At 38.1% G+C, this 14,278-nt stretch overlaps 1 protein-coding gene across 2 annotated transcripts in view; it reads left to right on the top strand.

Moving 5' to 3' along the window:
• Positions 1-11,126, top strand: part of TOX (thymocyte selection associated high mobility group box) — a 302,827-nt gene extending 291,701 nt beyond the window's left edge. For both annotated transcript variants that reach the window (XM_090040035.1, XM_090040036.1), the window contains 2 exons: positions 7,350-7,501; positions 8,869-11,126. In XM_090040035.1, coding sequence (XP_089896161.1) covers positions 7,350-7,501; positions 8,869-8,905 — 189 coding nt within the window. In that variant the 3' untranslated portion in view covers positions 8,906-11,126. The remainder of the gene's footprint in view (positions 1-7,349; positions 7,502-8,868) is intronic.
• Positions 11,127-14,278: the final 3,152 nt, after the last annotated feature.

Genomic DNA, 14,278 nt, shown 5'->3' with positions numbered 1-14,278 from the left:
TGGAGATGGGCTGTGTTTGGGGTATCAGCCCTCTGACTTCTCTTCCCCCCCACTTCAAAGAAGACGCACGCCTTCCCAGGAGCCAACCAAAAAAACCAAGCTCTCTGAGGAGGGGGTGCTATGGATTACAAGGAAATGGAGAAGAGCCAAGGTTTCAAAGCCAGGGGCTTACCCATTGTGAAGCCACCCCAGGGCTTGCTTTAGGAGAGGGAAACCAAATAAGGCTGTTTCTTGGGGAGTCCCATGGCAGAGCTTCCCCTGAAAGGGGTATGATCCGTGACAAAGAGAAGTTTAGTTTGGATATTAGGAATAACTTTCTCACCTGGAGGGTGGTTAAGCATTAGAACAGATAACAGAGAGAAGTTGTACAATCTCTATCCTTCAAAGTTTTAATGGTAAGTTAGAGAAACACTTGATAGTAATTCTGTCTGAAGCAGGGACTAGATGATGTCTTGAGGTCCCTTCCAGCCCTTCTTTGTGTACAGTTCTGTGCTTCTAAGGTCAGTAAGAAAGTCCGGAGAGAGTAATATGTACTCTCATACATTCAACATCAAGCATTTGCCCTCGTAGAATGACCAGACTCAAAGAAGACAGAGATGTATCGTTTCCTGCATCCCTGAAGGATTAGATAAGAAACTGGAAAAGTCTAGAAAGTCACTAGCCTAGCAGCCCTTTTTTTTTTTTTTAACAACGAAGGCAACATCCATCTCTGGCACAGGACGGACGGTTCAGGACAGTCCTTAAGGCAGAAGGGTCAGGGCTGTTTCTTGTTTTGTGTTGACCTTTCATTTTTGTTGCATGTTCTTTACTTAAACGTGTGGGCAAGGGTTTTATCTCCCCTTGCTTTTCAGAGAGGAGGAGGTGGTGCTAATTATTAATGACTACATAGATAGTCACTCAGTGTAAACACTAGAGGACAGAGTAAGCATCTGGAAGCAGGATGTAATAAGGTCTTGTGTGATATCTCATGTCTCTGTAACCTGCACACAAGAAATCTCAGAGTGGAAAGTTGTGGAGTTATACACCTGTAGAAGAAGGGCCTTCCAAAAACTCATAAAGTGGCCATGGGCATGAAGGACTGAATTTTTACAAACTTTTTTTTCATTCTGCAGAATGTATATTCTCATTAGACAGAAAAATCACCTATGTTTAATTAATGTTTTGTGGGTAAGAGTTTTTTATTTAACTTACATACAACATTTCTAATTGTGTATGTTCTTTCTGTTATCTCCAGTTCCTTCTTATTCATCTTTAGTCTAAGCTAGCCAGTCCTAGTTGTTATTTTTTCAGGTTTGTTTCTTTTAATATACACAAGCGGTCAGCAACACATGGCCCACAGGTTAGATGGAGCCAGTGGATCTTCCGGCCTCTGGAGCCGGAAGGTTTTGCCTCTGCCTGTGCCCATGTTGAGACTGGGCAGTGAGGAGCTGCACTGGGGCTGGGCAGCTAGGAGTACACGTGCATTGCCACCACTTCTCCCTCCCCCCTCAATCCCATCCCATCCCACACCACACCTATTTCCTGGGTGCAGCATGAACATAGCCTCTAGCCAGTGGGGAGCTTCTAGCTACCCCCTTGCTGCAGCTGGGAGGTGGGAAAGGCTGTGGAAAGAAGTGGCAGCAGTGTGGATGCAGTTTCCAGTTGCCCAGCCCTGTTTCAGTTCCCCACCAGCTGCATGCTACATTCACACTAGAGCTGGGGAGTGGGGGACAGGGTGGCTATGGCACAGGCAGGTTCACTCACACCCCAACTAGGGAGTGGAAGGCTGGGAGAAGTGGTGGTACTGCAGCTGAAGCGCCCAGTTCCCTGGCCCTAGCAATACCCGCTCTCGTCCGCCTCCTTGCTGATGTGCTGACAAAGCTACCTAGTTCACACTGGACTGAAGCCAGGTTGTTCTGGCCCTGGTTTATAAAGATTGCCACCTCCTCATATATAGTTTTCTTTCCTTTAATACTTTTCATTGTCTATAAAGCCCTTCTGTTGCAGTTTTATCTTTGTTGAGATGGAACTCAACTCATTGTTCCATCAGCTTATAAAAAGATCTATTTTCAGTATTTTCTGTCCTTTGCTGTTTTGATCATAACACACCAGGTTTTTATATTCAGCTCTCTATAAAGATGATCATTTGTCTTTTCTGAGTGATTGTAGTTACATTTAAACCCCTATATGTGTGAGCAATTAAAGTATCCCTACCAAAATTACTTGAATGTGCCTAATTCAAAATGAATTTCATCTATCACCATTTTTTCCAGGCAGCCAGCATTTTTGATCTTTCAGAAGTTCTTCTCTAATATTACCTAATCTAAAAATCTGTTGTAGTCTCTGGAAATTATACTGTCATACCTTACCCTTGTTCCAGATTGTTAATAAATGAATAACACTTGTTGGTACAGATCTTTAGGTTGTTCTACTTTTGATCTTTTATGCTTTGGGAAATAACCATTTACCCCATCTCTTAGTTTTTAGGTCTTAACTCGTTTTTTCTGTTTTTGTTTTTGTTTTTATAGTATTTGTTTCTGACCCCATGACTTTTTATTATAGTTCCTAATATTTCCTATTTTGGAACATTTTAAAAGTTCATTTAAAGTTCGGAAGCATTATTTAACAGATTTATCTACTTTTAACATACTCAGTGAATTCTAGTAGTTTAGTGAAGTATGATTTTCCTTTCATAGAAACTGTGCTGATTTGCATCTATAGACTTGCTAGCTTCATTTAGGCATTTGACATTTTATTGCCATACTGAGTTTTATATGCATATGTATACATACCCCTACTCGAAGAGAATGAAAAGGTTAAGTTGCTGTTTTTAGATGGATTTTGTTTCTCAAACTTGGAAAGTAGAATAACATTGCAATTTTTTGGCTGTAAGTCACCCTTCACCTAATGCTCACACATGAAAGCACGGATGTGGAGGTTTTTAGATCAGAGCTGCATTATTTGGAGCATGGTGTGGTAATTCCTTTTGCTTGTGGAGGCTGCCTGGGCATGAAATATCATTCATTGTTAGCAATGTCTGTAAGATGGTCAATCTTCAAGCCAGATTCTGGCCTACAGGAGCAAAGCCTGTAGGCTGCAAGCAGAGCTTTCATATGAAGAAATAGAAGTTTTAACTTAGAGCAGAATTTGGCCCAAAATAAAGAAAACTACTTTCATCCTCTGGGTCACTTGCCAAGTTTAAATCATTGGGTTCATTGGAGTGCTGCACAGGAATGTGGCTGGATCAATCAAAATTCTTGGGAGGTTCAAGAGAAACACATGCTGGAGCAGGAGCCCACTGAACCCAGCTGCAAGAACACTGTTACTTTATTTGAAAAAGGATGAGTTCACTCTCATGCCCTTCCCACTTCCTAAGTGTTTCTGCCCCCCTTTCAGGTGCCTGGCACTATTATTTGGAGCCGTTCGTCATAGCACCTGTTCTTGTTCCCCCTTTGTCTCTGCACTGGAGCACAAAGTGAGGGAAGCTAATTACAATCTCTATCCCGCCTTTGTGTATATGCAAGACCAGCTAAAACCAAGTTCCCTGAGTCTCTTACCTGTGGATGTAGGAATATGTATAGAGCATATGCAAAAAATGTAGATGATTAATGTTAGCTCTATTTTTTTTTTTTAAATAATGGCTCATTCAGTATGCCTTGGGTTGTTTGCCTTTTTTCTTCAGGAAATAAATGTATGCTGCAATGTGATGGCATAGCCTGCCAAAAATAATGGTCTCATTTTTTCTAGTACATATTATGTACAGTATATTCTTGGGCCCTGATGTATTTGTCCAGAATTCTCCCTCCCCCCCCATACCACCCCCTTTTTTGTTACACTATGTCTTCAAATGAGGTCAAGAGAAAAAAAATCATTAATATCTGTCAACTTCCTTTATAACCTTAAGGAAAAATCTTTGTATGATATCACACAGACAGATTTTCAATTTCCTTGTGTAATAAACAGATGCTTTAGGATTTGGATGTAATTTAAAGGTTTAAAATATCACATTGAGATTGATGAATAAATCAGTTGTGAAGACAAAAACATTGATGCCTGTTGAAAATACCTCTCCAGACAGGCAGGAAATGAAATTAGTTCCCAGTAAAGTGTGGAGATGAGGATCACTGTTTAGTTCTGCTGCAGGCTTTTTAGGACTAGCTATAGTGGCACAGCGAAACTGCTAGGGCTACAGAAATCTAATTAAAGAGCAAATGTCCCTTCTGACATCAAATTAATCTTTATCAAGTTCCCTATTTTTATTTCAATCTGGAACAAGAAAATGAAATTTAAAATTCTAGGCATGTTGCAAAACAGTTGGTGATTTTCTCTTGAGCATTACAATGCAAAACATTCAGCATTGTTTAATTAGACCTCTAAGCACTCATTTTCTGAATGCTTTTTATTTCATCATTGTTTGTTAAGGACTTACATAAATAATACACAAATATTTGCTACAAGCCTAAATATAAGGCTGTCTTCTGATGTTGTGCAGCTATATATTTTCAGTACGTTTGGTTTGCTTGAACCAGGCTGAAATAATTACTGTTTACATTTTAGATGCAATCATATTTACTAACCCTTCATTTTGCATAGTTCAAGAATTCTTAAATCATATTAAGGTTTAATTTATATCTTTACTAATGTAAATTATTATTATTTGTATTAAAATAATGCCTCAAAGCTTCAAAATAAATGAGTGCTCCATCGTGCAGTGTGCTGTACATATACCTAATAAGGGACAGTCCCTAGGTCAAAGTGATTACAATATATTAACAAGACAGACAGGATATGGAAAAGGGAGTATAATGGGTTTCATTTTACAGATGGGAAAACTGAGGCAAAAAGATTAATGCCCCAAGATGGAAAAGCATTTAAGCACATGTTTATAACTTGCACAGATAGTTCCAACCTAGTCAGATTATGAATACACTAAAATTATGCTTGTGATTTGTTGGAATGGACCCAGCATAATTTATCTAATATCACACAATATAGCTACATGGATCCCAGTCAGAGCTAGGCCGCTGCCCTAATCTCAGAGCCATTTTTCCTTTCTGAAATTGTTTATTCTGCTTTAGTCTAAGTGATCAGAAATAGCATAACATCGGTGTCCTCTGACTTCGAGAAACCCTCTCTGCTAGCCAGAAGGGTAGTTTAGGTTTCTCTGACAGTTCTCTGAAGCAAGTTGCTAGAATTACCAACCTATTGTATGATGGTTTTTCATGTATTTGTTTGCTTCAGGAAAACTAATAAGAGATCACTAAGGGCCATTTTCTGCTGAAGGTAATTCTCAATGCCTAAGGCTAGAACATGCTCCATTAGTCAGTTTCGTCTTGCAGCTGAAATAGAAATGGCCCTAAGGGTAGCGTGTTATGATAATAGTAATAATACAAGACCCATTTTATGGTCTTTCATCACATAAAACTCGTTAAAATCAACAAGAGTTTTGCTTAGTTAGGATTTCAGTGAGGCTCTTTATAAGCATGAATATTGTTCTGTGTTTTTCAGATTGCAGATCAGTGTCTAAAAGAACAAGCAACATACAAGGTGTTTTGGAGAGTTACAATCAAATGATGTAGTTTTTTCATACAGTCCTGTGTGTGTGTGTGTGTGTGTGTGTGTGTGTATGTAAGTGTGTATCTATATCTATATATATCTATATATATCTATATATATCTATATCTATATTACACACAAACTATATCCCATTATCCCTCCACTCATCCACTATTAACCAGTTTCTTGTAAGCAACATAGGAGAAATGAGTCTTCAGGAAAGCAAGATTTCAAAGAAAAAAAGGGTATTGGCCTTGAGAATTAGGTCATGAGGGGGCACTACGAAGAACGTAGAATGGAGTGTGGAATAAGGCTGGAGCATGGATGAAGACTGTGATCAAGGGTAGACCTTGGTACAGTGGAATGGAGAGAAAAAAAAGACACAATAGAAAATACGTAAGGTGGGGCAGAGCTATGAAGGGCTTTGAAAGAAAGCTTGATTATAATGAAGTGAGAAAGGGGGAGTCAGCAGAGTGATTAGAAAAGAGGGAAGTGACATTCTGAATTTAAAGGATACTCATTCTCAGGGGCCTAAGTGAAACTAAAAATACTGACTTTTTTTTTTTTTATAAAAAGGAAATGTGGTTAATTTTTTTAAACCAGCAAAAAGAAATAAATTTCCCTGGACCACTTTCCTAACAAATAACATGTATATATCTAAAACAACCACATGAGAACCACTTAAATAATAAATAACGCTGTGAAGACATGAACTTTTATCAGAATGAGACCATGTGGGAAGTTGGTCCACAAAGACTGGATTTTCAAACAAAATGTTGGAGCAGAGTCAGTTCTTGCTTTAGCAGCTACACCTCCTATAGGTGTCTCTGGAAATTGTACACACTTGCCCCAGGACTGAGTTTGTTCTTTTTCAGCAAATATTGTTTGGTTTTGTTGGTTTGTTATAAAGTTACTAAGTACTCAGCTATGAAGGGATTCTAACCATATAACTATTCTTTGTGTGTTATTTTGGCAAAACCTGTTATATTAAATAAATATGAAGTACCCTTGAAATTCTGAAAGTTCTGGTAGATTTGACAGGCCATATTTAAACACACTAAGGCATTGAAAGACTCAAAAATCACAATCAGTTCCCATTTAACAGACATTTCATTTTTTTTAAATATATACATTTCTTTGTATCTTCCATTCATTTCCCCCCTTCCCCTCCCCCCAGCCCAGAAAACACACACTCCTTTCTTAGTTTTCAGACAGCAAGTTGTTTTGTGCTGCTTTCGCTACATTAATCCAACAACTGTTAAAAAGCTTTGGTTGAATTTTTGTTTAGTTTGAGAAAGAAGTACAAATAAAAGAAGAAGCAGATGGTCCCTTTGTGACTGAATGAAGAAAGAAGGTTTTGAGAACAATATGTGAATAGGTGTAGTCTAATAAAACACTCAGCCACCTGCTGCCTGCATCCTTCAAAAAGATTCTGTTGCATATTCTGGGAATTAACAACTAGTGGATCCTTAGTTTTATATACAAGTTCTAAGGAACACACTGCCTTTTTTTTCCCCTTGTCCTCCTGGCTTGACATTGTTTCTGTTCTTCATGTCTTAGTTTCATACTATAGCTGTATGCTATCAAATATTTTGGTGGGCTTTTTCCCACCCACTCTGGCCAAGGAAGATTTAAAAAAAAAAAAAACAATTGAAAGAAATGCCCACACATTTTTTCCTGTTTTAATTTTAACTTAAAAGTACAGGGAAACATACATATTACTCTTTGCTTTACACATGCTACTATTACAAGCTTTTCGCACTTAAACTGTTGCTTGGTTTATTGTACATTTATCAGCTTCTTTTTTCTTCTAGGGATTTACTCTTCAGCCTGATTATCAGAATATCATCAACCCCACATCTACGGCTGCACAGGTTGTTACCCAAGCAATGGAGTATGTTCGTTCAGGGTGCAGAAATCCTCCAGCACAGACTGTGGACTGGAATAATGACTACTGCAGTAATGGGTAAGCAGCCAGTGAATGCCACCTTGTGTTGAGCAACCTTTATGACACAAGAGTCTAATAGGGAGTTGTGAAATAGCTTTGTTGCATGTTCCCCTACTGATTCTTCAGAAAAGCATCTGTGATGATGTTGCATTTATTTTGTAGTTGAATGGCTGTGTGAAAACAATATCCACAATACATACATTATTAAAGGTTGCTATTGCTTTATCACAAAGTACATTTTAGTACTGAAAAAGTTTAAATTGCCAGAGAAGCATAACTGTGATCTTTTGATCCAGGAACAGGGATGGAAGAGTCAGATCTAAGAAGAGTGGGTAACTTTACATGGCTGTCCCTGTAGTATTTTCTTCCAAATTTTTCATCACTTTCCTTTCCAGCAGAAAAAGCACTAGCTTGACCTGCAGATCCCATGGTTCTCATGATGTTACAGGGCTGCATATGATATAAGAAACTATTTAGAATAGAATAGGGCATAGTATCATTCTTCAAATGCTCCAGTCTAAATCCTATGCAGCATATCTCTGGTGCAACAATCAAAGTCATCCCAGCTTCAGCCTAGAGACTCTTGTGTAGATGGAAGCTGGAGGGAGAATTGTTGGGTGCCTATACACATGCTCCTTTGTGTTCTAATTCGAATGCATCGGAGCAGGCTTGATTACTCGAGTCTGCTCCACATTGTAATTTGAATGCTGCAGTGGTGCTGCAGCATCACATGTATTAAGCTCTACATGTTTTAAAATAACCATGTGGTGCTTTAACTAAACCTCATCAAATGAGGTTTAATACTTGTGAGGCTGCAGCATTTTAACTAAAGTGGCTGCCCAAGAACCGCTCTAATTAAAACGTACTCCCTCCTCCCTCCCCTCCCTCCCCCCACACACTTCCAGGTATGTGTATGAGCCAGCCATTGGTATTAGCTGTCTTACCTTTTGTATAGATTCTCCACTGCTCTTCAGAGAGTAGGTGGTACTTTATGTACATAGTCCCTCAACCTGTGCCTTCTAGTCTCTGGCGTGCCTTCCCACAACAGCTGATGCACTTGAGCGAGTCAGTAAATCTCACTGTGCCCCATGTTTTTCACCTGGAAAATGGGGATCATCACATTTCTTTAGCTCACTGGGATGTTGGGAGGCTAATTCAGCATTTATCTTGGGCTCTTTGACATTTCTGGATGCTGCCATGGAAGTACAAATTGGTGTCGCAGTGGTAGTTTTTATTAGTAGTAATAATACTTTGCATCTGTACCCTATTGACCCACATAGTATGGCTTGAGCTAATAACAGACAAAATATAATAAGTTCTTTGGTAGGGCTATTAAAAATTTGATTGGTTTAAATATAATCTGTATTCTTTTTATCTTTGAATAGGGGCATGCAGAGGGACAAAGCACTGTACCTTACCTGAAAATCTGAAAAACCTCTCCTTTCCATGGAGGAATGCAGGGAAGTCTTTTCATCATGGATTGCTTTATGCAGTCAAGGCAGTTCTGCATTTTATTAGAAAATACAAGTTGCTAAGCACTTAGGACTATTTGAGCTTGTGGGTCACCCACTCTGGAAAAAAATAGTCTTGCTTCTTTCTTTTCTTTTCCTTTATTTTTTCTTTTTTTCCCTCCTCCTCCTCTTTTTGTTCACAGAGATTCCTTTAACGGACATTGCTTTTCTTCCTTTCTGAAGGAAATTTGGACCATTCAGATTTTATGTTGGTTTTTGCTGTGAAGTGCTGCGCTAGTAACTGCCTTAGCAACTGTAGATGTCTTGGATAAAAGTCCTGGATTTTCCATTGGTTTTCATAATGGGTGTTTATATGAAACTACTAAAGACTTTTTAAATGGCTTGATGTAGCAGTCATAGCAAGTTTGTAAATAGCATCTATGTTACACTCTCCTAGAGTATAAAATGTGAATGTTTTTGTAGCTAATTGTAATTGAAACTGGCTCATTCCAGTTTATTGATTTCACAATAAGGGTTAAATTGGCAAACATTCATATTTTTACTTCATTTTTAAACAGCTGACTAATAGTTCTATATTTTCAAAGTATTTGGAGAAAAAAGAAAAATATTCCCAAATGATTTTAATTAAAAATATTGGCTTTGTCTCATTAAATAAACAAAAAAAGAGTTGGGGGTGGGAGGAGGGGAGAGAAAGGAACTTAGTGTGGGGGAAAAAGTAAACACATTTATTTTGTACTGCCTAAAAATGCTTTTTTTTTTTTTAAATCACTTTATGTGTAATGGTTAGTAAACGTCATTTAAATCCTTTTATGTATAAAACTGCCAAATGCTTACCTGATATTTTATTAGATGCAGAAACAGATTGGAAACAGCTAAATTATAATCTTTATATATGGCTATGTATTATTGTTTCTTCATACTGTGTCTGTATTTAATCTTTTTTTATGGAACCTGTTGCGCCTATTTATGAAATAATAAATATAGGTGTTTGTAAGTAAATTTGTTAGCATTTTAAGGAGATTTCTTTGATGCTTTAACTTTTGCTGACAAAAATTATTCACAACTGGTGTGAATACTTTATTTAGTTTTTACAAAAACAGTGACTAACGCCAAGCCTGCTTTTTCTGGCAAAAAATGAAGGCAACCAACACTTATTTCTGCATTTTTGTTGATGCAAAAAACAGATATTTTATGTACTTCCCTTTTTAAAGCATTGTAACAGGAAGTTGCCCAAAGCTAACACATAAGCCACCAAGGCTATATAAATAAAAAGGTATGACACTGCCGTTGGAATTCAGTTTTGGTTAATCAGCCAAGTGAAACCATAATGAATAAAACAAAAGAATTACTAAATGTGCTTTAGCCTTTTTATCACACATGCAAAAGTCCAGTGATAAGAAAGCAGTGATTTTGCTTTTGAGCTGTGGGGAACGTCACAAATAGCACCTGAATGAAAAGTAACAGAGCAATGGGATAAGGAGTAATGCCAAAATAGAATATTTTCAAGGTTTTAGATCAGGAATAGTTAGGAAGGAATTCAACCTGGATGCCTGTCCAACTGATGAAGAGTAACACTGATTTGTATTTCATATATGAAATAAAGATAGTAATTCTGATTAAATATACAATATGGGATGCAGTCAACATTTTTAAAAAACAAAAATATGCTTGCTTTGAAATGATTTTAGGCAATGTACAACCTGAATCACTTGAGCATGTAATAACTAATAAATAATGCAGATCAGATGTGATTACTCAAATGACTGTAGCTGAGAGCTCTAATTTTCCTGTCTTGAAACTGTATAAGAACTCGTGATTAAGTTCACAGTTTATTGTTTGTCTGTTTAGTACTTTAGAAATATACCAGCACTACTAATTACCCAATGTCTTCTATTTATTATATTATAGTAAACTACATTTTCCACTCATATTAATTCTAAAGTGAGAAGATAATTGCTGGGGATGGGAACAGTCAGGTTTGATTTTGACGGGCAGGTATTTTTTCATTCATCAAAGAGCTGTGTTATCTTCATCTTTTTTTTAAAGCAGGTGTGCAGACAAGAAATTAAAGTTGTTAATTTCAGTATCCAAGCAGAGTTCAAAATACAAGCAAAATGAATGTAAATAAAAAATACATCATGAATAAAATACTTATTCTGTATGAAACTATTGCTACTGGGTGTCTATTAGTCTTTAAGAGCTCCAGCCTACAATGAGCTAAGCAAAGCACTTAAGCCATTGCTTAATATCAGTTTCAGTGAATTCAGTGGGAGTTCTGCATTTGAAACTAAAGTAAGACCTAGCCTTCAGGAAGACAAGCAATGTTGGTCTTAGCTGTGCTGAAGTAACACTTAATTCTAGAAGAAGTGAGTTCCAGCTTTGGCACAGAAATTGCAGTTTTCCCTGCCCGGCCAAAGAATAAGCAGTGGCTGGTTGCCATCTGCAAGGGGCTACCTGCTACTTTTTTTTTTTTTTTTCCAATTATGGATTGACAGATACAAAGGTCAACAGCAGGATCACAAAAGATAAAAGCCAAGAGCCTTGTATAACCAGGTGAAAGTCCAATAAAGTTTATATCTCTCCCGAAAGCCAAAAGTAACTTCAAAAAAGGAACTATAAAGAGCCGAGCTGTAAAATCCCAGCTGTCAGATAGAACATAAATAAAAGCTACAGAAAAACAAACAATTTATAAATTAAAAAAAAAAATACAGCTAATGCAAATAATTTAAATACAGCAAAGACTTGCAACATTCAGGGAATCATTTCTCCATTGTTTATTAACAATTATTTTCACTCTGACCTGGAAAATGCACTGAAAGCAGGACTTAAAAGTAGGCCTGAGCAGTTGATATGGGATGACAGCAATATGTGAGCACCATAAAATGGGGGAACCGTACTGGATTGCAACCATGGTGAGCAAGGCTTACAGAAAAGGAAAACCTTTACAATTCATTCTTCGCTGTCACAGTGCAAACTGGAGACACAAATAGGATCCCAGTTCTGCTTTCACTGAAATCAATAGGGCTTTTTAACAGAATGAGGCTGATTGCCACCTCCTGCACTTCATCCATGGAAGGAACCTGCCAGCAAGTTTCTGTTGGTTGCACAGTAGGCCACAGTCATCTACACTGAAGCCTTTATACATTTGTACCCTCTAATAAGCACAGTGTCCATCTTCCTAGCTCCAGTAGTGCCGTGCTTTCTGGGACTCCTTTGGGAGTCCTCTTGAAGGGAAAATCCTTATGATGGAAGGGGGCTTCTTATATAGCTATATTACTCTTCCAGCTGTGCTGGCTTACCAGCTCCCAGGCCCTTTCTTGCTCATCCCCACCACTCCCATAAGCATTGCAAGACCCTGGAGAGCCCTTCACATGTACTGAGGGAATAGGAGACAGTGCCAGTGAGGTGGCTGCAACCAAGTGTGTGAGAAATGATATCAATAAGGAGCTGTAACAACCACAGCTCACACATGATCTAAAACCACAGACATGTGCTTTTTATATGCACACATTATCAGGGTAAGGATTTGATTTATTGGGTGTCTCTGAATCTTCTGGCAATGAAAGAAAACAACATACCGTACTTATGAAGGTAAAGCAGTGGAGTCCCTCACAATGATGAATACTGCTCAAGTCAGTGAGAGCAGGGGGCTCACTGCACCTTGCAAAATGTACTCAGCATCTTTGAGGATGAAGCTTTTCTTTGCATCAGTATTGACATGTTACAGACTCTGCCTCCCTTTGCCAAGTCATGTATTTTCGTATTACCCAGCAGCACATTAAATCACAACTCAAGTGTAGTTCTTATTCCACAGACAAGGGGACAAGTGAGAACAATGACTTGTAATATTTCAGAATCTGTCACAGTTACTGCCTAATTAAAGAAACCTACTAGCAAATGTACAGCTGCATGGATCCTACAACTGTCATCATTTCACATTCCATTAAGGACTTGCTGGGATAGACACTTTATAGGGAAATTTCATTCACACTGATGTAAAACCTGGGAAGATATAAGTAAACTAGAAAATAAAATAGCAGGAAAAAATAAAAGCTTCCCATTCTGAAAAATAGCCATGTGCAAAACTGCAGAATACTGCAGATCAGAGCCTCACCCTCCAACAATTGTGTGTTTACAATGTGCCTGAACATAATTGCTCTGATGGGCTGTCAAGGAAAAGATTAATTTGGCAAAGATTAGTATTGACTTGCTGTTTATTAAGGCTTTTAAACAGCTGTATCTGGCAACATTCCTGTAAGTGCCTGTCATGTCTGAAAATCAGGCTCACACCCTGGTGCTTGCCAGCTGTTACTAAACAATCTTATACCACTTTGAGTATGTGTCTCCAGGCCAAACAGCAAGAGCAAAGCATTGCCAAATGAGTCTCTCTCCTCCTGTCACTTTTTTGGGTTCTGAAAGCTGAAATGTCAGTTTATGGCTGATAGCTGAGCTGCTAACAGATACCGGAAGCCAGTTAGGTGGTTAGAAAGGTGCTACAAGAACATGTCCCACATGTAGAGATTGGGTACTACTGTTAGTCACAGAAAACCACAATTTGCAACTGTTACATGTAAAGGGGTTTTTAAAACTGTTAAGAGATTATGATCAAAGGTGTGTGCGAGACAGAATTCCAAAATTAATATTGCCACCCCTCAGGCTGTGCCAAGACCCTGTGGCCATAATGGATAAAGCCAGCACAGTAGGATGATACGCAGAAGTATGGTAGACACCATTAATCTCTATAAAATGACTTGAGTTTTTCTTCTACAATCTTTTCCCAGGCTGCAAATAAACAAAAGCCATAAAACATACACACATTATAGCCTGGTCAATGGAAACCTGTAAAAGGAAAGATAGCAGCTGTTAATTTTTTTCTATTACTTAAACAGCAGGTTAGCTTTTCTTATAGACTATAACAGAGAGTTCAGAAGCAAATCAGTAATGCCAATGGAAAGAATAATATTCCACTGCAGATAAACGCCAATATAAATAGCAATGTGTTACAATTAAAGTTGATTTGGCCTTTCCAATAGAACTCTGATTTTCTGGGATTAATCTCGACCTTTTCAAGTTGCATCAGGCTGAAATAAGTTGTCAGAACAGATGTGAATTTTGTTTGCAAAGAACAATTGTAATCTCGTAACCCTTTGAGCACCGGCATTTCCCAGCCTGTCGGCCAGATGAATATGTAGAATGAGGACAGCAGATACTGAATGTCCTCAGCAGAAAGAGCCAGAGGGGGGAAGACAAGGTAGGAGGTTAAGTAAAAACACAAAATCAAACTTGAAATAAAATTAAACTTTTTAGCTATGAGCTTATGTGG

The sequence above is a fragment of the Crocodylus siamensis genome, chromosome 3 (genome assembly GCF_052110815.1).
Source record: "Crocodylus siamensis isolate JL-2025a chromosome 3, ASM5211081v1, whole genome shotgun sequence".
Classification (NCBI taxonomy): Eukaryota; Metazoa; Chordata; order Crocodylia; family Crocodylidae; genus Crocodylus; species Crocodylus siamensis.
The sequence above is the reverse complement of the archived record's forward strand: the minus strand, read 5'-3'. Positions and strand labels throughout refer to the sequence as shown.